Source organism: Pelobates fuscus, chromosome 3 (assembly GCF_036172605.1).
Source record: "Pelobates fuscus isolate aPelFus1 chromosome 3, aPelFus1.pri, whole genome shotgun sequence".
Lineage (NCBI taxonomy): Eukaryota > Metazoa > Chordata > Amphibia > Anura > Pelobatidae > Pelobates > Pelobates fuscus.
Window position 1 is genome coordinate 423,095,125 of NC_086319.1, and position 23,239 is coordinate 423,118,363.

The following is a 23,239-nucleotide window of genomic DNA, read 5'->3' on the forward strand; positions in this document are numbered from 1 at the left end:
TTGGGAAGACCAATCAGGAGAGAGTTACAATAGTCCATGCGAGAGATTGCTAGAGCATGGGCAAGCTCTTTAGTAGAATCTTGTGTAAGAAAGGGGCGGTTGCGGGCAATATATATATATATATATTTTTTTTATTAATCTTTTAATGTAAATCAAAACTGTAACAATTCTGGCAAAAATACATATTTGCAGAGATGGTCAAAATATTTAGTGCAGCAAAGTCTAAGCTACAAACCAGACTGACTCGAGCAAAGCTTGCAATGCCCTCGGAAAGAACCGGTCATAGAAGGTGGATGGAACAAGAAGTCTAACTCCGTTACTGTAAATACTGATTGGAGCATGTGGATTGCTAGCAGTGAGGAGTTATACATTCTGCTGTCATACAAAGGACGGGTCTGGAATATCTCCAGTAATTTGGCACTTTCAGTAACAATGCAAGTTTGTGCATCTATAAACTGCTTCAATCCTCTCTGAAGAAGGGGACATTTCCCATTTTTTTTAACAAGGCTGAAGTTGCATTACTTTATTATCCTAGAAAATTCAAAGCAGTTATTTGTAAAAAATAAAATAAAATAAACTAAAAATAAAGCAATGAGAGAATACTAAAGCTATGCTTTCAGGATTAGCTTATCTTCCAAATAAACAGACGACAATGGTCTCCCAAGTCCCATAGTAGCAACCTTTGGAATTCTACCCGGAAGCTCTGCTAACACAAGTAGAAATGACAAAAGATCACTGCGTGTGTCACATTACCATCCAAACCTACATAAGAAAAACCCCAAAACACTGCCTGTATCCCCGATTACCACAAAATGTATTAACTTGTACCCTTCGTGTGAAACCAATAAATTCTAAACCCAATGAATCTAGTCCCAGTAACGATCAATAGCAAGCAGATTATCTCTTTCTTGATCACAAACATAACGTCACCAAGTATGTGATCTCTGTGACTGTATTAAGTGCTATTTAACCCCTTAAGGACCAAACTTCTGGAATAAAAGGGAATCATGACATGTCACGCATGTCATGTGTCCTTAAAGGGTTAATGGCATGGCACATACTGTCCAGCAATAGTCTATTAGATTCATAACTGCTTACGGCATACTAAACCTTGTGCATGTTAACAGGAGGGATTTTCAGACAGCCGCAAGCTCGTTACAGTGGAACTAATGGGGGTCTTTTGATTAGGCCAACGTTTCTCACAATTAAAAGTTAAAAAGCAAAATTCTCAGTCTGCTAAATTGTTGCCGATAGGATATCAAACTGTATCTTCTCGTTCCAGAACACATAGATTTGCAGTGTGATGTCTCTGACTTTTTAATTGAGATGTGTAAAGCGTGGAGGAATATAGGAATATATATTTAGCAAGTCAAGCAATATAGTTGGATTTTTAGGTTTTCATTTTGTACGTGGTTTCATTTTTTGAACCATGCATTTAAGAAATTGGTTTTTAGAGGCTCTTGTAATCCTCACCCTAGCAACTCACGACTCCTCGGATTAAAACCTATAAACCATGTCGTTGTGATCCCACCTAGTACCAAAGGACATTAATGTTCAGAGTCCACGGAGGAAATATCCAGATTGTTGGTTCTAGAGTATGGTAAAGTAAGCATCATATCTGCTCAGTCATCGAAACCAGTTGTTTATTTCAAAATAAGGTACAAAATGCCAATGCCAAAAAAATTATAATAATAAGAGTCCTATATTTAGTAATGTTCTCCCTCAACCTCCAAGGGTTTCCTTAACCAAGACAAAAAAAATAGCTTCTAAAATCATTTAAACCGAGAGCCCACTGTGATTAGACTGATCGCTCCAAAATCGGTTTCACTGTACAAAAAGCATTTAATTTGATTAGACAAAACCAAAGATGATTACAGAAAACTGAAGTGCACTGCAGTTGTAGCTTACATAAAGTAAAAACAAAATCTCTCCACCACGTTGCAGAGCAGTCTCCTTACTTTACTGTAGCGTTCAAACAGCATCACTTTACATCTTTCTACATTGGTCAGTGTATCTCCACATTTTGCCTCTCCTCTCAGAGCTAAAGATTTCTTCATCATCATCTTATAGTCTTTAAAAGGTCCAGATCTCCTGCTCACTTACAATTTACAATCTGGGATTTCCAAGCCCATCTTAAGCCACGGGGAAGAAAAAAAGGTCAAGGGTTGTTGTACCTGTGGCTAGAGGGACCCCCGAGCTTTATATACTGTTTTACTAGGATTAACAGACAAGAGACATCTGGAATAAGGTTAAATGGGCGAGAAGTTATGGTTTCTTGTCTTCCCTTCCCTTCCAATAATTCCTGTAGATCTCCTCAAACATGTTCTTGCAAGGAATCTGAGCCTTTAGCTTGGAGCAGATGAGGAAGGAGCCTCCCATCTTGCGATGCAGAGAGTATGTTTCCTCTGGTGGTGGGACGAGCCAGTGTTTTAACATGACCGGTATCAGACCGTGGATCCGCTCTGTGGTACTCTGGCAACCAAAATTGAATGGAGTATTTGAAGCAAAGGCTTCACCCAGAATCAAAACCGCTTCCAAGTGTGCATTTTCCATTGCCTTGGATTCATAACCAGTCAGGAAATTCATTTCAATGGACTTTCTTAACAGCTTCTCCCGGTCTCTGTCAGCAGCAGCCCTGATTACCTCAATGTACATGTCCGTGAAATGCTCATCAAAGCCTCTTGTTGCTCCAAAGTCCAACAAAGTAACCTTATGAAGTTGTGGGTCATAAAAGAAGTTGGACCAGTTTGGGTCAGTCTGCATGAATCTGAACTCAAACAGCTCTCGCAGACACAGGAGTAGAATATTGGAGCAGATTTCTTGGCTCAGGCCCTCTGCTTGGTCAAGGGGGAAACCAATTCAGTGGTCAAGACATGGTCACTGCACAGCTCATCAACCACGCTGGGGACGGAGAAGAATGGATGGTCCTTCAGCAACTCTTTAAATTTTTTTATCACAAGCTGCTTCCCTTTTATAATCGCACTCCAAGGCCAGCTCTCTGCTCAGAACGCCAATCAGGTGCTCCGGAAAGAGGCCTTCAGGAAGAGCGTTGCTCATATTCAGAACAGTCATGAGGTTAGTCACATCACTATGGATGCTCTGAGCCAACCCAGGATACTGAATTTTCATGGCAACCTCTCTTCCATCTTTGAGTCTGGCGAGATGGACCTGTCCAATGGATGCAGCAGCAAAGGGACGCTCCTCAAAGAAATCGAGCTGGTCTCGCCAGTTGGGGCCCAGATCTGCGTTTAACGTTTTCATCATTTGCTTAATGGGCATGAAGTCTGCACTCTGACGCACCCTCTCGAAGATCTTTTGCAGCTGGGGATTGATGAAGGCATCATCTTGAATGCTCAGCATCTGTCCCAGTTTTAAAGCCGCTCCACGGACCTTGCGCAGAGTCCTCACAATCCGCTCTGCATTGGCTTTGGACAAGAAGGGACTGGACTCCATTACAGATTTTTTACCGTTACTGTCCTCGGCTTTTGGAGATAAGCTTTTCTTTGCTACTTCAGCCAACGCGCCTAAACCCAGACCAACGCAAAGTAGATGGTGGGAACCGCACTCAATCCCAGCGGCCAAGGGTGCTCCGGATCAGGACCAGCAATCCCAGAATTATACACGAAAGAAGAAAGGACCACAGGCACTTCCAAATTGAAACCGTATGCAGATTTATTAGGAAAAAAATGCAACGCCAAGCAACGTTTCGACCAACAAGGGTCTTTTTAAACCCAGACCAACAGCCAAACCTCCAAAGTTGGCAAGCCTGCCGATCCGCGTGACTGGTACCTTCCGCTCACGTGCTCGTTCACTGAGCATATGTTTGTGGGGTTTGGGTTCAGTTTTGTTTTTCGCTTCTCTGGCCTTTTCAATATCCTCTGCTGGTAAGCCGCTGACAGAGCTGTGGTCCTGGTGGAAGCCCCTCTTTTGGCCTGCTGCAGCAAATGCACCAGCCGTATGTCTAATTTTGCCAAATAAGGTCCCATTGTCCTTTTGAGAATCTGGGTCCGGATGAAAAGGGTTGTCCATTTGACTTTGGCTCCTGTAGGTGTTATCAGTGTTGTGAATTTCCGATTTTGCTTCTGTGTGGTGGCTACTGATATGTTTTAATGCAAAGCAATAAATAATAGCTTTTTTTGTCAATGAGTAACATTGCATAGTTTATATTAGAGTAACATTGTGAAGGGCATAGGTGAATAACATCTGTAACATTAGACTGTAACATTGGGTTGAGTGCAGAGTAACATTGTGTGTAGGAGACTAATGTGTAACTTGTAGCTGAGTAACATTGTGTAGTTTAGAATAGAACTGTGTAGAGTACAGAGTAACAATGTGCAGTATACAGAGTAACAATGTACAGCGTATAGAGTAACAATGTGTAGTATACAGAGTAACAATGTACAGCGTATAAAATAACAATGTATAGTATACAGAGTAACAATGTACAGCGTATAAAATAACAATGTATAGTATACAGAGTAACAATGTACAGAGTATAGAGTAACAATGTGTAGTATACAGAGTAACAATGTGTAGTATACAGAGTAACAACGTACAGAGTAACAATGTGCAGTATACAGAGTAACAATGTACAGCGTATAGAGTAACAATGTGTAGTATACAGAGTAACAATGTACAGCGTATAAAATAACAATGTATAGTATACAGAGTAACAATGTACAGAGTATAGAGTAACAATGTGTAGTATACAGAGTAACAATGTGTAGTATACAGAGTAACAACGTACAGAGTAACAATGTGTAGTATACAGAGTGTAACGGACCGTTGCACACACAAGAGGATAAAACCCAGTTTAGGCGATATCCCCCTTTCCCATAGACCAGCAGCTACTGCAAGCACCAATCTCCCGGACTGAGTCTTGGGTCAATATAGGCAAAGTGTATTTGTGAAGGCAAAGTGTTATTCCTAACAACGGGAATATTATTATTATTATTATTCAAAATGTAAGCTCGTATAGTCAAAACGGGAATAAGATCCATCCCCTCTTTGGACCAGGGTCCTGGATTACCATTCCACCCGGTGATCTGGGGCCAGGTCAAAAAAAACCCAGTGGCAAAAACTCATATTTGAGGAAAAAAGCACATCTGGGGAAACTCTGAGTGAGGGCCATCCCCTCACGTTGACAGCATTAGTGACTTATAAAACCCTGCATTTGTAAGTAAATAGCTGGGTATCGGGATTGGGAAACATTTCTTGATTAGTTTCAAAAGGCCCATTTACATATTAAATCATGAGATAACTTATAATCAGCTTGTAATTCTAACAATAATCCCAATCATGACCTTGCATCCTATGTCTCCTAATTACATCCCTATTTCGATGGTCCAGTCATATCCACACTTAATAAATGGGAATCCATCCTTGGTACACTCAACATACATCAATGACACACATAGTACATCCATGCCTGAGTAAGTTAACACTTCCTCTCTCTCCGGCTAACTCTACAAAAATAAAAATAACAAAATAGTTCAATAGTCCAGCATAGTCCAGCATAGTCCTAAAAAATAGAATAAGTCTTTCAAGGAGAATAAAGAATGTTAGACACCATAAACTTTGTTCCATAATCTTAGACACCATAACATAGCTAAGGGTAGCAATATGGCTGACAACAAGACAATGTCAGCTTCCACGTACGAATCTTGTACGAATCTTCCAACTCCCGAACTGGAAACACACGAACCCTGGAATCAGCCGAACAGGAAAAGCATACAATCCGCTTACACTCCTGGCAGTCAGCATACAATCCAATTCCCCCAAAAACGAGACGACACATCGGTTTGAGGGTCAAGCAGAATCTGAGGTCCTGGCACACCCAGCCTGGTTTTTATTACGGTTGTGCACATACAGGACACACCCAGGGGGAGGCATAAAATAACCAATCAAGTAACAGTACAACCCACACATCCCCTCCCCTCAGATAAGCAGTTAACATAATTACTACATACAGTAAAAATACAGTTTCCACACATACTCTGTAACTTTAAAACCATACATCATATTCACATAAAAATACATATCCACAATCAATCCATTCAGGGGAACAACATATTAAAAAATGGCATGAATCGGACCAGAGGTTCAAAAGTTAGTAAAAGTATCTTTTGTTCCCCCTGGCTGGCAGTATTTTAATCTGGTCACACAGTAAAAGTAAAAACATCCCCACAATGCATCCTGGTTTCCTCCCTTCTGCCCTGGAGATAATTGGAGAAGTAATCCAATTATCTCCCAGGTCAAAGACAAAACTCCATTACACATGTGGGGACCTAAATACAGGATTATGTTTTAAAATATATAAAGTTACTTTTCATACATTAAACACAGACATGTAACATATCCCCAGATAGCTCAGGTCTGCGTGCACATTATTAGGTGAATGGCACGCAGACCACACAAATACAGTTTAATTGCCATGGAGCCAGTCTTTCCCATAGTCTTTCATTATATGAATAGGCTCCATGGCATAGCTATCTGGGGGTATCACTGCTCACACAGGGTAAGTACCGAATGGCCCCACTGTGTTTAAAGGGCCAGAATGAGTGACATGCACTCTGTTAGGACCGAATACGTTTTGTAAAAGGGCCCAATCTCCCAGGGCCATAGTCCAAAGGCAAGAGGCGGGCAAGCAGCCCCCTCCAAGGACACGTGGCGAGGTCGGTTTCGCCACACAGAGTAACAATGTACAGAGTACAGAGTAACAATGTGTAGTATACAGAGTAACAACGTACAGAGTACAGAGTAACAATGTGTAGTATACAGAGTAACAATGTACAGAGTACAGAGTAACAATGTGTAGTATCAATGTACAATGTACAGCGAGTAACAATGTACAGCGTATAAAGTAACAATGTATAGTATACAATGTATAGTATACAGAGTAACAATGTACAGCGTATAGAGTAACAATGTGTGGAATACAGAGTAAGAATGTACAGAGTACAGAGTAACAATGTGTAGAATACAGAGTAAGATGTTACAGAGTACAGAGTAACAATGCATAGTATACAGAGTAACAATGTACAGCGTATAAAGTAACAATGTATAGTATACAGAGTAACAATGTACAGAGTATATAGTAACAATGTGTACAATACAGACTAATGTGTAACTTGTAGTAGAGTAACATTGTGTAGTTTAGAGTAGCATTGTGTAGCAGAGTAACATTATAGTAAAACTACCTCAGTTGTCCCATCATGCTTTTCCCTCTTATTTCCCTTGCCCCCTCTGCCTTCTCTGCCCCCTTTGAGCCTGTCCTTTTCCTGATGGGTGGTTCACTGTGGTACGGCAATGGGGAGTCAGTGCTGCTAATTACAGATCTCTCTCCTGTCTCAGCGGGTATTTAGATATCGTAGCAGTAAGTACATTGACTGGTTTGTTTCCTGTTAGGCTTTGTAGCTGCTCACGATGAAGGCTCCCTGAGAGACAAACTCTTTGAAAATTACAGCGCCAACATCCGTCCGACCAGGAAACACAACGAGAAAGTTACAGTGCAAGTGGGCATGACATTGGCTCAATTCATCAGCCTGGTAAGGAAGCAGGTCTAATATATATAATAATATATCCCAACCCCTGACAGGAGCAATTGTAACAATATAATAAACGTTATACATTAAACGTTAACATTCACCTGTCCGTGGGATTAATGTCGTGACCAATTAGTGTATGTAAAGGGGATATTTTAGTTTTTCTTTTTAATAAGTGTAATACAATATTTATCTATTGTGTGTAGATAAAATTAGTAATTTGGACAATTGTATAATAAGGCTACAAGATACAAAAGACTTGAATAAAAATTGAAGGGGTCTGAATACTTTCTGAATGCACGGTATATAACTTTATTAAATAATTAAATACTGGATTTTGTTTTTGTGGTCATTATTAAAATAATTGTGCTGGAAAAGGTCCCAAAATATGCTACATTAAGGTTTTACAGGAAATGCATGTTCTTTTAAAGTTTTGATTTCTTCTTTCATTAGCTAACTTTACCTAAACTCACACAGGAGCCTGCTCTTCACTAGCTGACTATTAATAAAAAAACAAACAAACAAAAAACAACAACCTGTAAACAGGAAGTGTGTAAGGATGCGATCTGATTGACAGCCAAGGGGGGTGTGGCTAGGGCTGAATAAACACAGTTCTTTAAACTATATCACAGAGAACTGAGCAGATAGAATGATTTATACACCAAAACCACTTCATTAAGCTAACATTATTTTGCTCCTTAAAGTGTGCCTTGAACACCAAACACTGGCCTCCATTTAATTTTTTTGGATAAGCTCTTCAAATTATTCAAATCTGTTACAAAAACTTTCCCAATTACCTATCTACAAAAAAATTCCGAGATGTTTTAATGGGGAATTCTGTAGATAAATTATTTGTAAAGTTTTTTCTAACAGTGTTGAATCATTTGAAAATGAATGCAAATGATTAAATTGAAGTCCATGGAGCATTAAAATTATGTAACTGTAGGTGCTTATTGTGTAGTACAGTAGAAAGGAAAAGTCCAAGATTCCAGTAGGACCCATTCAGGGAAATCCGTAGTGTTTCACACCTTCTCACTAACCTCTTCTCTTTCTATAGAATGAAAAGGATGAGAAACTCAATACGAAAGTGTACATGAATCTGGTTGGTATGGCGTGTCTACAGCCCCGTTACAGTGTTACTTGGTTGCATCTATCTTGGTGAAGGACTGTGTGCACTCTGATAATAATGTATTATCAATATATTATCAATATATTAGAAGCCATGGCAGGTACAGGTTCCAGCCGTTTCATTGATTTGGCAACATTATAAACTCATTAATGTGACAACACAACCGATGATGTCAAAAAGTGGGGCACACTCGGTTCCTCCAGGAAAATTAAGAGGATAACCCTAAAAGGAGACCAAATAGTTTTGTTGGGCCCGACACTAATTATGTTTAAGATCACTGGGGGAGATGGGGAAGGGGGCCAGCAGAACCCCAAATCATTAATTAAAGTGAATAAAACAATGGAAATTTTTATTAATTCATTGTAAAAACACATAAAACAAAAACACACCAAAATAGTGAACTCTCTATCATAAAGTGTACGCACTAATGGAAGAAACTGGACGTTTGAGTAAATATAGATTTCTAAGGGCTCATGGAATGACTTGATATGTGGATCGTAGTCAACAGGCAATTCCTCAGGTTTCGGAGACTAATGATCACTCCAACTCAACTCTTGTTCACTCACAGGGAGATGTCACCACTGCCAAAGGGTGGTCAAAGAATGAATTTGACATGATACAAGTATGGTGGTATTGTAACCAAGTAATCATTTCACAAAAAAGGCATTGTACGTAACTACAAGCATATTGTTAGATTCTAGAAGAAACAGATAGGGAGTAGATAGCCTGGCAATCAGCTTTGTACACTTCACAGAGGACCAGGCAACGTACAGGAGTAAAGTCAAATGTAGATAGGTAAGTTAATAAAGACTAGTTTAGGTAGATCCTACATAATACATGGTGTATCATGCTTATCAGCCACGAGAGTGGGAACACTACATCGAATGACCCCACAAAATCCCCACAAAATCCACCCCAATCACATGACCATATCCTAAGTATTCGTTACTACCACTGGACCTGTACATAAACTGGTCCAGTTTCTTTAATCAGATAGAGGGTTCACTTTTTGGTGTGCTTGTTTTCTGTGTTATACCTCGTTCATAGCGTTTTCATACCATTTTATTGATTTGTCCCTCCGTCAGATCTATTTCCTAGGTCCCACTAGTTGTTTTTTTTCCATCTTTCCTCCATTGCTTCCGATGTTTTAATCAACTTCCTTTCCCCATTTCCTCAGGTCTGGACGGATTATCGCCTAACATGGAATCCCAAAGAGAATGATGGTATCACATCTTTACGAATATCCTCGGGAAACGTCTGGAAACCAGATATCATCTTAATGAACAAGTGAGAGACCTTGTGGGCTAACGGTCACAAGATGGGAGGTTCCTTCTATGCTTGTCTCCAACATTCTTTGCTTCTCTTTACTTCTCTCATTTCTCGTAGTTATGATGGGAACTTTAACATGGCTCTGGATGTAGATGTTTTGGTCGCATCCAATGGAAGTGTGACTTGGGAGCCACCGGGTGTGTTCCAGAGTAGCTGCAGCATTGAAGTGAGTTACAGGACAATTAGTGTGATGTGTAAAGTGCTTGTTGGGTCTCACGTTGGTTTAAACAATCCTGTCTCTGTCTGAAAAGGTCCAGTACTTTCCCTTTGACTGGCAGAATTGCAGTATGGTGTTTCGTTCTATCACGTATTCTGCGGAGGAGGTAACACTTGTCCATGCCAAGGATGCTCAAGGAAAGGACATAACACAAGCCGTTATTTTCTCCAACACATTCGAGGGTGAGTGATAAGGACTTCTAAATGAGTAAATCCATAAACCAATTCAATATTGATTAGATCAAGCACAGGGTCCAATCAACGACAAGTGACACTTATTATATCATTATAATCATTTGTGTTTATAGTCCTTGGTCTAGAATAAAGTTATTTTTTTTGTTTATTTTGTTAATATTTTTCATTTGTATTTTTGTTTCCTACAGAGAATGGGCAGTGGGAGATTCGACATCGCTCTTCACGAAAGAACACAATCCCCACAGATCCATCGTACGAAGATATCACGTTCTACCTGGTGATTCGGAGGAAACCTCTCTTCTACATCGTGAATATCATTGTTCCATGTGTTCTCATCACCATCCTGGCTATTTTTGTCTTCTACCTTCCCCCAGATGCTGGTTAGAACCCAAATCTTATAGTAATATTCCTACAAGTTATTTTACTGATGAAAGTGTCTTGTCAATCCACATTTTTTATTAACCATAAAAATATTAATCTCCAATGGGACGTGGGACACAAAGGAACTGGGGCAAAGAGTGAGATGGTAAACGATAACAGGTCAGTAGTGAGTGAGAACTGAAATCAGCAGTTGGTAAGAGGAATCTAAAGATTATAGCTGTAAAGACAGATTAGTAGTTTGTGGGGATATTTATGGGATAATAATTGTAAACAGAGAGAATTGCCCACGAGTTTCAATTCTCAGATCCCTAATCGTTATCGTTATAAGTGAAAGGTAAAACCATATACCGGTAATTAAAATCACAAATTGTTATAAAAATATAATTTTTATTTTTAACAATTTAAATTAATAATGATGAGTAACATGCATGATAATAATCAATGGAATTCGAGTATAACAATATGCAATACAATATGGCAATAATCAATGAATATTCAGTATAAAACAATATGCAATACAATAGGCAATTTACTTCCTGGTTAGTACAGCATAGACTCCATTAGCTGTCAAGACTGATTTACGATAGGTTTCAGAGAAGGAATGTGAGTTTCACACTGAGCTGCAGTGTAGGGCAATAGGACTTAGCTAGCAGTTAGAAATAACCCTTTCAATGCTGGCTAGACCTCTTCTAGGGATTTAAGATCTACTCTTGTGTAATTTTAAATAAAAATAATATTTAAATAGTCAGTAACCACTCCTTGATCCATCCAATGAGAAATCTACATGTTACATAAGCTGATATTTTAATTAATTTGTCTAAATAGATATTTTATCTTATTTTAGAGCCAATCAATACAGCTGGATAAATGGTCATGATATGCTAACGTGATATTAATCACACAAATACATTAATGGCTATATTAATCCCAGCTGCAGATGGGATGCTATAACCATATATATATATCCTTTAATAATTAAGATTTCTAAATATGAAATCTAATCACGATTTATCCAGTCATATATCATGCTATTAATTTTAATTAATTTAAATTAATTAATTAAATGCCTGTATATTTACCAGTTAAGTAGATATATTATCATCAGATGTTCTCAGGTAGCTAAGTGTCATGGGTCTCTTTCTCTGCATGGAGTGTAAGAGTTTCTTGGTTACTCTGATCGCCCGATTCTGCCTGGATCTCTCTGAATCCCCCCAGAGTGTTTTAATGTCTCTCTCTTCAATCTTTGAATTTTCGAATCTTCCCTTGTCTTAACTTTTTAAAGGGAAAAATTCCTTAGGTGATAGCCAATCACAAATGTGGGGTGTGGTTGCCTTCTTCTACACATACCTATCCAGGAAAGAGTTAACTTTTCCTGGTGGCTTTTTTTGACGTCATTTACGTTATCTCTATGTTTGCCCTAACTCAAATCTTCTGTCAGATCAAGAGGATTTCTTCAGACTATGCGTCTGCAAATTCTGCTATAATTCCTAAAATTGATAGTTTGTGAACTAAGTTTCACCTTAAACTATAATGGGACGTTGTACAATATCGAAAGAAAAATGTAATTATTTAATCCTCTGTCACCCAGGTCTGGGTTTTTAGAATTTATTATATTCCATTAGTACCTAGACAGTCTGTCCACCCCCATTCTCAATGTCTTATCTATTTGGTTTGTTTATATACACATTCCATTCACCTTGGGCAAAGCAGTCAGTTTTAGAGAAAGGATAGAATTTCTGTGTCTCTTTTGTTAGCTTGAAACTAACAAAATGGAGTCTTGTCTGTTCAACAATGACTTCAGAGTATACACTTTGTATTTCTATCATAGCACAAAATGTCTGCCGATATAAATACCCTGACAAGTTGCTGTGAGGAGTTCAGTTGGTACAGTGTAAATATTCAGCCTGCTTGCTACATATTATTTAAAAAGAAAAAAGTAAAGAGCTGTCCTAATTCCTGTACAGGGCAGAATAATTGGAACACGAGAGATCATTCAGTTACCCTCACAATGATTAGTGTGATGTGGTTGAATATAAAATTGCTTACCACCTAAATTCATTCTGGGCCCCAGTACCTAACATTCGTTACAAATTGTAACGGATCACCTGTACTCCGACCGAGTACCTTCCATTGATGGACGCTTCCTAGCTTGCGCCGAGGACCATAAGCACCGCACCAGACACCACAACCACGGCAGACTCCACAACCTCCGTAGCTTAACTGGAGTCTCACCGTCTTCCTTCCACCCTGGATCAGCTTCTGTCCTCCAGGACCGTGTGGGAAAGACCTCTCCTCCAGGAGAGCGTATCAGGAACAAGCTCTTAAAAGAGCTAAGTGATTAAAGCTCAGGGGAGTATGCAGAGCATAGCAATCCCCAGCGTGAATATAGCTGTCCCCTCCAATCACGAGATAAGACTACGTGTTAAGGGTCAAGAAGATCTGTTTTAATCAGCAAATGCAGGTTTTACACACAGTTACCACCCACATGGTTTTGTAGAACAGCGAATCAAACACGTACAATACAGTTAAACACTCCAGCAAAATCCTCCCCTCTGCCTGTCATAGAATTACTGTACACAATGGGTTAATGTAATTATCACAGGCAGGAAAATACAGTTTTTATACAATTCTTATAACTCACAAAATATACATACAATCTCCATCAGCATACTTCAAATACAAACATACACAAAAATCAGACAATTCCCTCCAGTGGTTAAAAAGTTAGCTGGAAGTCCTTTTTGACCGCCCGTAAGCATGGCTTTCCTGCCCAAAACAGTTCCATAGATTTGGGCTGTGCGGTTGGTCTATTTTACACTGAAAAATAAGTAAGTCCCATTCGAATGCACGAATGGGGCACCGTTCGTGCAAATGGCTTAGTATAACTGTGTGTTCGAATCGTTGAACGCACTTCGATTTTAGCCAAAGTATTGAAGCGGAGGAGAAGGTAAGGGTCAGCGGTATTCGTGCAAATGTGTAGCCGATTTTAGTTCCATGGATTTGACGGCACACACTGCTGACCGCGTTCGACTAAATAAAGATGGCCACCGCCACGTGTTCGACTGTACGAACGGCGGGCACCCAGCGGTCGGCAATTAACCTGCGGTTAACCGACAGCCTGGGAGGTAAATTGCCGGCACACTTCCACTTGTGTGTGGTCCGCCTGTGCAGTAATTGGTTCGGTAAGCCCCATTTACCGAACCAAGTGGGAAAAGGACATGAGCAAGTTATTTTCACAGTCTGGGGACTCTGGGGACACGGTTTTAAATGGGCACTGTTCCATTTTTCACTAAGTCCCAGTAATGTGCTTAAAGGGCCAGCACTAGTCCAATAAAGTCCATAAGCCCAAATAATGTTTTTAAAGGGCCATACACCCCAGGGCCATAGTGACAGGGCAAGAGGCTGGCAAGCAGGCCTCTCCAGGACCAAGTGGCGAAGGGCACTTTGTCACAGAAATAAACTCAGGAAAACATGTATCCAATATAAAGAATTAACCTCCAGCTCTCGGAGATGGCATGATAACTAGTGTTGGGTGTAAAATACTTGTAGTGGCCACTAGATGGGGCTCGTGTCTACTTTACTAACAAGCCAAATCTATTGTCCACAGAAAGATCAATACATAGAATATTGATTATGGGTTCTGAGGTCACCTATATCAGAGCCGTATAAGAAAACGCCGCAACGAGGTACAGATAATGTAAGAACCTCGATTTGGTAAATTAGGTCCACCCTAATGAGATTGAGTACTGTCTCATAGTGAGTACACTTACTGGATCATGGTCGACTAACCCCATGATGGGCCGTTCTAAACTGGGTCAATGTGGGAATAAACACAGGGGGTTTATAAATGGAACAAGCTAGTAATACTGTCCTACACCACGGCTGATACAGACATATCAACACAGCCTGCCATACCCTATAGATGGCATTGGATATAGTATATATGTAGCGGAGAGACGATATTTCACAGCTATACTCCACTAGAGATCCCAGTGAGGCTCAGGAACAGGATGATGATAAATCCACAGGCAAGGTTTCCAGCAGGTAAAATAATACAGCAGTATCCCAACGCAATCCCAATAACTGGACGACACACAGTTTCAGGAGCAGAACTGACAATCTTTATTCTACAGTGCCTTATAAAGCATGCTCCCATGCAAGGGAGTAGTTTCTAACAATCAGTACAGTGCCCAATCGGTGATTAGTAACCTCCCACACATCTCCTCCCCTCCTCTCACATCATAATCCCCTTATACTGTACCCGAATTTCCCCAGTTTCTGGATGTACCCCTAAACGTAGGGGTACACCTTTAAGAATGGTATCCCCTGATAGCCCTGATCTGGGTGAGCAACATACTCAAAAATCACCCAGATCGGACCAGGGGTTCGGGAGTTATGACCAGGTACAGATTTGACCGACCGCATGGGTAAAGTATCCGAAAACAGTTCCATGCATTTTGGCCCTGCGGTCGGTCACAAACAAGGGAATAGAAATAGGTGAATTACTTGTGTTATGTAGCCTGGGGAGGATTCGAATGAATCCCCCAGTTCGTGGGGTTCTTTCTACCGAACAGCGGGCCGTTCGGTAGTTTCCCCACGAAGTACTGGAAGTCTGGAGGTCTCAGCGGTGTTTGCCTAGTCAAGTGTCCGATTTCAGTTCCAGACACTCGACGGCAAAACACCACTGTTCGGTACTCTAAGATGGCCGCCCGCCACGTGTTCGTATCCCGAATGGCGGCCACCCAGAGAACAAAGACCACACTGCACGGATGGCTAATTACCCGTTTGCAACATTGTTGCAAACGGTAATTGAAGGCACCCTTCACACAAGGAGGTCTGGTTGTTCGGTAGTCTCATTCCCTTGCTTTATTCGAATGATTCTACCGAACAACCAGAGGAATACATTATTTTACACACATAAAACTGGCAATATACATGAATACAGTTATTCCCATGAATTTCGTAGGACAGCCCAGTACCAATCCGCTACAATATATATACTGTCTATACATCAGATGAAGTACGAAACCTGATTGTCTACCTTGGACAATAATGACATATATGTTTAGAGAGGGGTGGTGGTGATGGTATAGAGAGGGTGGTGGTGGTATAGAGAGCAGTTGGTGAGATGGTATAGAGAGGGTGGTGATGATGGTATAGAGAGAGCAGTTGGTGAGATGGTATAGAGAGGGTGGTGATAGTATAGAGAGAGCAGTTGGTGAGATGGAATAGAGAGGGTGGTGATGGTATAGAGAGAGCAGTTGGTGAGATGGTATAGAGAGGGTGGTGATGGTATAGAGAGAGCAGTTGGTGAGATGGTATAGAGAGGGTGGTGATGATGGTATAGAGAGAGCAGTTGGTGAGATGGTATAGAGAGGGTGGTGATAGTATAGAGAGAGCAGTTGGTGAGATGGTATAGAGAGGGTGGTGATGGTATAGAGAGAGCAGTTGGTGAGATGGTATAGAGAGGGTGGTGATGGTATAGAGAGAGCAGTTGGTGAGATGGTATAGAGAGGGTGGTGATGGTATAGAGAGAGCAGTTGGTGAGATGGTATAGAGAGGGTGGTGATGGTATAGAGAGAGCAGTTTGTGAGATGGTATAGCGTTATTGTGATGGTGTAGAGGAAGGTCTGTGACTGTTAAACTTCCTACTTTGATGAACACATTTCTCCATCCCCTTCATTCTTTCTTCTTCCTTAATACTCCCACATTGATCAAATATCCCCCCACATTGTCTAATATCCCCCCACATTGTCTAATCTCCCCCCACATTGTCTAATATCCCCACACATTGTCTCATGTCTCCCCACATTGTCTCATGTCTCCCCACATGCTCTCATGTCTCCCCACATTGTCTCATGTCTCCCCACATGCTCTCATGACTCCCCACATTGTCTCATGTCTCCCCACATTGTCTCATGTCTCCCCACTTGCTCTCATGTCTCCCCAGGTGAGAAGATGACTCTCTCAATCTTCGCCTTGCTCACTCTCACTGTGTTCCTGCTGCTTCTTGCAGATAAAGTGCCCGAGACTTCATTAGCAGTCCCCATCATAGTTAATTACCTCATGTTTACTATGACGCTCGTTACCTTCTCTGTCATTCTGAGTGTCGTAGTCCTGAATCTCCATCATCGCTCGCCCAACACGCATCAAATGCCTCAATGGGTGCGCCAGGTAATGAACAAATGTATATTCTGATAGGAAAGATTTGCTATTACATGTAATTATTATTATTAATTATTATTACTTATGACTATAGGCAGTTGTTATATGTGTGTAGTAAAACCAGTTTAAAGTTTGTATCATGGAAATGTCACCAGCTAAGAACAATATGTGTGTAAGTTGGTTAATGCACCAATTGAATAACTTTTTCAATGTGGAGTCCATGGATTAACTGAGCCCCTCACCTTCCAATGAACATTCTGAAATGATTGAAAATCTCACATTACTACCATTGGTCTCCTAGAGGCCGCCTGAGTCCCCTAATTGTTAATCCTGTTCTGCTGGTAAAACACACTTTGGGACATATTCCCTAAACTGAAAATTAAAGATAATTTTTACCCTAAAACCTAAATACCTGTATGTTCTGCTTAGGTTCTGCTTATGACCAAGGATCAGAACGTCACATTCCTGCTTTTTGTGTGAATGAACTATTGTATTCATTCCCAATCTGCTCCCTATATTATATTTTAGCCGCTCTCTTTACGCCATTTCCCTGAACCTTGCGCTCACTCTAATTCCAGATATTTATCTTACATCTACCTCGATACCTTCGAATCCGCCGACCCAAACCAGAGCCGTCGCTGCCAGTGCTACCTTCACCACGCCCGGTCACTGCGCCACGGCACGCCGATGAGTACTTTATACGAAGGCCGGAAAGTGACTTCATCCTGCCTAAGGCTGACAGGTGCGTACTGAGTATACCATAGAATGGTGGTGAGTATCTGTACAGGAGGGGAGTAACAATGTATTTATAATCATACTTTCATATTATTTCCATTTTATTGAGATATGGTCTCCAGGATCTACTGAAATCTCAATGTATCCTCCTGGTAACATAGTGTTTACTTATACTACTGTGATACTATGTATTAAATAGAAAAAAGGGATTTGTGGGCACACCCGGAACATGCATTCTGCAGGAATGATGCTACCGTAGAAACCAGAATGTATTCATAATACAGATTAAGGAGCAGCACACACATAAGAATACATCTTTAAATTCTATAAGGCTACTTTTAATCACCTATCTCAGCAAACAAATATGGGGATGCAGACCCACTATATGGTCATCTCGTGTTAAGCCCACTGCTACTTCAAAGTACCCCAATATCCGTGCGTCCTACACTAATTATATCACAGTACCCCAATATCCGTGCGTCCTACACTAATTACATCACAGTACCCCAATATCGGTGGATCCTACACTAATTATGTCACAGTACCCCAATATCGGTGGATCCTACACTAATTATGTCACAGTACCCCAATATCGGTGGATCCTACACTAATTATGTCACAGTACCCCAATATCGGTGGGTCCTACAGTAATTCAAAAGTGGAAGACAAATTAAACAGTGCTAGTGCTAAATGTATTTTAATAATCTGTTTATGGGCATTGTGAATATATATCATGCAAAATGAATGTGAGTGCTTTGATGTATATACACACAATGCATATAATATATCTGCTCTATGAAAATTATAAATAAAGGGACATTATTATCCAAAACCTCCTCAAATGTATACCTTCCTGTGATCACCACCAAAAGGGGCCTCTGAAGCTGAGATAAGTCATTTCAAGTAAATTTGTAATATTTAAAACTGTATTTGTGTGTGTGTGTGTGTGTGTTGTTCCTTAATCTGTGTTTACTAGTAGAGTTGAGCGGACACCTGGACGTTCGGGTCCGGCGGGTTCGGTCGAACTTTGAAAAAAAGTCCGGGTTCGGGCTCGAACTTGACCCCGAACCCCATTGAGGTCAACGGGGACCCGAACTTCTGGCCACAAAAATGCCTCTAAAAATGTCCTGGAAAGGGCTAGAGGGCTGCAAAAGGAAGTAAAATGGGGGTAGGAGTAGGACAAGTGCCCTGCAAACAAATGTGTATAGGGAAATCACTTAAAATAACATAAAATAAGCAGCCGCTTAGTAGATAACTCCCTAATTCCCACGGTATCAGGGAGCTATCTGCCAAAAGGCTGAAAGACCTAAATTGGTCTTTCAGCCACATTTACTAATACTAAGTATTAGTAAATTCAGCCCCTACTTGCTATACCGCGAGTAGGGGCGTGTCTAGCCAGTGGCTGCTCACAGTAAAAAAAACAAAAAAACACCTAATGCCCCCACCCCTGTGCGACGAGTGGGGCCCTAAATAAAAATGTGACGGGGGGGACCTACTGTGCGGTGGGTGGGGGCCATAAATAAAAATGGGGGGGGGAACCTAATGTCCTCCCCCCGGCCCCAACCCCTGAGCGGTGGGTGGGGGCCATAAATAAAAATGGGGGGGGGGAACCTAATGTCGTCCCCCCGGCCCCAACCCCTGAGCGGTGGGTGGGGGCCATAAATAAAAATGGGGGGGGGGGACCTAATGTCGTCCCCCCGGCCCCACTCCTGCATGGCAGGTGGGGGCCATAAATGACAATAGGGGGGATCCTAATGTGACGGAGCTGTGGGGGGAGTGGTGTGTGGGAGCCATAAATGAAATCCCCCCCCCAGGTGACTAGTCCCCTAGTCACCCCCCTCCCCCCAAAAAAATGACCCCTACCTACCCCCCTCATCCTAAAAATAATGAGGGGGGAACCCTTGTCTAAATACCTGTTAAAAAAAAATAATACTTACCATTTGATGTCTTCTTTCTTCTAAAATCTTCTTTTTTCAGCCCCAAAAAGGGCAAATAAAAATCCAGAATAACCGACACACTGTAAAAATAAAAAAAATAAAAAACTAAGGGGAATGGAGGGCTCCGCGCAGACTGAGCTCTGCAGGGCGGGGGAAGGCTTATAAAGCCTTGCCCCGCCCTGCAATTAGGCTCAGAGCACTCTGATTGGTGGGTTTAAGCTATCCAATCAGAGTGCTCTGACAGGTAAATGAAGAGACTGACAGGTAAGTCTCTACATTTACCTGTCACTGCACTCTGATTGGTTGGCTTGAAATCCACCAATCAGAGTGCTCTGTGTCATTTTACACAGCAGGTACCATGAAGACCCCTACTCCCATAATATACAGTGTATAGTGTTACTGAGCAGGTACCATGAAGACCCCTACTCCCATAATATACAGTGTATAGTGTTACTGAGTATCTCTCTGTCCCCAGGTACCGTGCAGACCCCTACTCCCATAATATACAGTGTATAGTGTTACCGAGTATCTCTCTGTCCCCAGGTACCATGCAGACCCCTACTCCCATAATATACAGTGTATAGTGTTACCGAGTATCTCTCTGTCCCCAGGTACCATGCAGACCCCTACTCCCATAATATACAGTGTATAGTGTTACCGAGTATCTCTCTGTCCCCAGGTACCATGCAGACCCCTACTCCCATAATATACAGTGTATAATGTTACTGAGTATCTCACTGTCCCCAGGTACCGTGCAGACCCCTACTCCCATAATATACAGTGTATAGTGTTACTGAGTATCTCACTGTCCCCAGGTACCGTGCAGACCCTTACTCCCATAATATACAGTGTATAGTGTTACCGAGTATCTCTCTGTCCCCAGGTATCATGCAGTCCCCTACTCCCATAATATACAGTGTATAGTGTTACCGAGTATCTCTCTGTCCCCAGGTACCGTGCAGACCCCTACTCCCATAATATACAGTGTACAGTGTTACTGAGTATCTCTCTGTCCCCAGGTACCGTGCAGACCCCTACTCCCATAATATACAGTGTATAGTGTTTATGAGTATCTCTCTGTCCCCAGGTACCATGCAGACCCCTATTCCCATAATATACAGTGTATAGTGTTGCCGAGTATCTCTCTGTCCCCAGGTACCATGAAGACCCCTACTCCCATAATATACAGTGTACAGTGTTACTGAGTATCTCTCTGTCCCCAGGTACCATGCAGACCCCTACTCCCATAATATACAGTGTATAGTGTTACCGAGTATCTCTCTGTCCCCAGGTACCGTGCAGACCCCTACTCCCATAATATACAGTGTATAGTGTTACCGAGTATCTGTCTGTCCCCAGGTACCATGCAGACCCCTACTCCAGGGATATGCGGTGGTTTTTGGAGGGTCCCAGTCTTGGTCTCACTCTCCCTCCTGACCTCCAGTCTACTGTCAGTGCTATCAGATACATCGCTCAACAACTGCAGGAACAGGAGGACTATGATGCCGTGAGTGTGATAGTCTGCAGAATTCATATGGATTAGTAGGGATAATCACGGAAGGGATAGGAGTGGAATAGTCTGCAGGGATCACATGGGAGAGATCAAGACACAATACTCTGCAGAAGTGTCATGAGTAGGGTAAGGGAGTGGTTCTCTGCAGGCCTATTGTGGGAGGGAGTGAGTGTAATACTCTGCAGGACTGTCATGGAATGCTAGGGGCGAGATACTCTGCAGGCCTATTGTGGGAGGGAGTGAGTGTAATACTCTGCAGGACTGTCATGGAATGCTAGGGGAGAGATACTCTGCAGGCGTATTATGGGAGGGAATGAGTGTAATACTCTGCAGGACTGTCATGGAATGCTAGGGGCGAGATACTCTGCAGGCCTATTGTGGGAGGGAATGAGTGTAATACTCTGCATGACTCATGGAATGCTAGGGGAGAGATACTCTGCAGGCCTATTGTGGGAGGGAATGAGTGTAATACTCTGCAGGACTGTCATGGAATGCTAGTGGCGAGATACTCTGCAGGCCTATTGTGGGAGGGAATGAGTGTGTAACGGACCGTTTCACTTACAAGAGGATAAAACCCAGTTTAGGCGATATCCCCCTTTCCAGATGCACAGGCAGCTACTGCAAACACCACTCTCCCGACTGGAGACACAAGAACACTGGATCCGAGAAACCTTTTAAATTCTCCCAAGCATATGAATGCTGTAGACCGTTGAATAGGAACCATACGAATAGGCTTACACTCCTAGCAGTCAACTGGAACAGCATGCAATAAATCCTTCCCCCCAATAATGAGACGACACATCACTTTGAGGGTAAAACAGGAACTCTGGACTGGCTCATCCAGCCTGGCTTTTATTACAATAATACACATCCAGGCCACACCCAGGGGGAGGCATAAAATAACCAATCACATAGATGTTACCTCCCACACATCCCCTCCCCTTAGTGTGACACATAATCCCATTATGCATACAGTTTAAAATATACTTTCCACACACACACTGTAACTTTAAAACTATACATCACATTCACATAAAAATACATATCCACAATCAATCCATTCAGGGGAACAACATATTAAAAAATGGCATGAATCAGACCAGGGGTTCAAAAGTTAGCAAAAGTATCTTTTGGGCCCTGGCTGGCAGCATGGAAAGTAAAACATCCCCACAATGCATCATGGCTTCCTCCCTTCTGCCCTGGAGATAATTGGAGAAGTAATCCAATTATCTCCCAGGTCAAAGACAAAACTCCATTACACATGTGGGGACCTAAATACAGAATTATGTTTTAAAATATATAAAGTTACTTTTTATACATTAAACACAGACATGTAACATATCCCCAGATAGCTCAGGTCTGCGTGCACATTATTAGGTGAATGGCACGCAGACCACACAAATACAGTTTAATTGCCATGGAGCCAAAGTCTTTCCCATAGTCTTTCATTATATGAATAGGCTCCATGGCATAGCTATCTGGGGGTATCACTGCTCACACAGGGCAAGTACCGAATGGCCCCACTGTGTTTAAAGGGCCAGAGTGACATGCACTCTGTTAGGGCCGAATACGTTTTGTAAAAGGGCCCAATCTCCCAGGGCCATAGTCCAAAGGCAAGAGGCAGGCAAGCAGCCCCCTCCAAGGACACGTGGCGAGGTCGGTTTCGCCACAGAGTGTAATACTCTGCATGACTCTCATGGAATGCTAGGGGAGAGATACTCTGCAGGCCTATTGTGGGAGGGAGTGAGTGTAATACTCTGCAGGACTGTCATGGAATGCTAGGGGCGAGATACTCTGCAGGCCTATTGTGGGAGGGAATGAGTGTAATACTCTGCAGGACTGTCATGGAATGCTAGGGGAGAGATACTCTGCAGGCCTATTGTGGGACTGTCATGCAATGCAGCAATAATTGATGCTCTGCAAGGTCTTGTGAGAACGAGAGAGAGTGATAGTCTGCTGTGCTGTGGTGAAATGGATAGAGGAGTGATCGTCTGCAGTCTATTGTAGAACGGCTAGTTATATTCTTCAGGGCTTTCAGAGAAGGGATAGGAAGTGATGCTCTGCAGAGCTCTGGTGGGAGCGATAATCTGCACTT

The 23,239-nt window shown here is 41.9% G+C and overlaps 2 protein-coding genes across 3 annotated transcripts in view; one reads left to right on the forward strand and one right to left on the reverse strand.

Annotated features, from left to right (window-relative positions):
• CHRNB1 (cholinergic receptor nicotinic beta 1 subunit) overlaps window positions 1-23,239 on the forward strand; it is a 28,200-nt gene that overhangs the window by 4,622 nt on the left and 339 nt on the right. Inside the window, exons 2-10 of one of the 2 annotated variants that reach the window (XM_063449820.1) lie at window positions 7,408-7,547; window positions 8,602-8,646; window positions 9,851-9,960; window positions 10,060-10,168; window positions 10,254-10,401; window positions 10,602-10,793; window positions 16,745-16,968; window positions 17,538-17,701; window positions 20,175-20,338. In XM_063449820.1, coding sequence (XP_063305890.1) covers window positions 7,408-7,547; window positions 8,602-8,646; window positions 9,851-9,960; window positions 10,060-10,168; window positions 10,254-10,401; window positions 10,602-10,793; window positions 16,745-16,968; window positions 17,538-17,701; window positions 20,175-20,283 — 1,241 coding nt within the window. In that variant the 3' untranslated portion in view covers window positions 20,284-20,338. Of the gene's footprint in view, window positions 1-7,407; window positions 7,548-8,601; window positions 8,647-9,850; window positions 9,961-10,059; window positions 10,169-10,253; window positions 10,402-10,601; window positions 10,794-16,744; window positions 16,969-17,537; window positions 17,702-20,174; window positions 20,339-20,990; window positions 21,139-23,239 lie in introns of those variants that run through there. The other variant, XM_063449819.1, reaches the window with a different exon arrangement.
• LOC134601568 (atypical kinase COQ8A, mitochondrial-like) lies at window positions 2,167-4,093 on the reverse strand. The gene is given in 4 exon segments (XM_063446089.1): window positions 2,167-2,858; window positions 2,861-2,954; window positions 2,956-3,564; window positions 3,742-4,093. Coding segments are annotated over 4 exon segments (1,584 nt in total). The 5' UTR covers window positions 4,030-4,093; the 3' UTR covers window positions 2,167-2,265.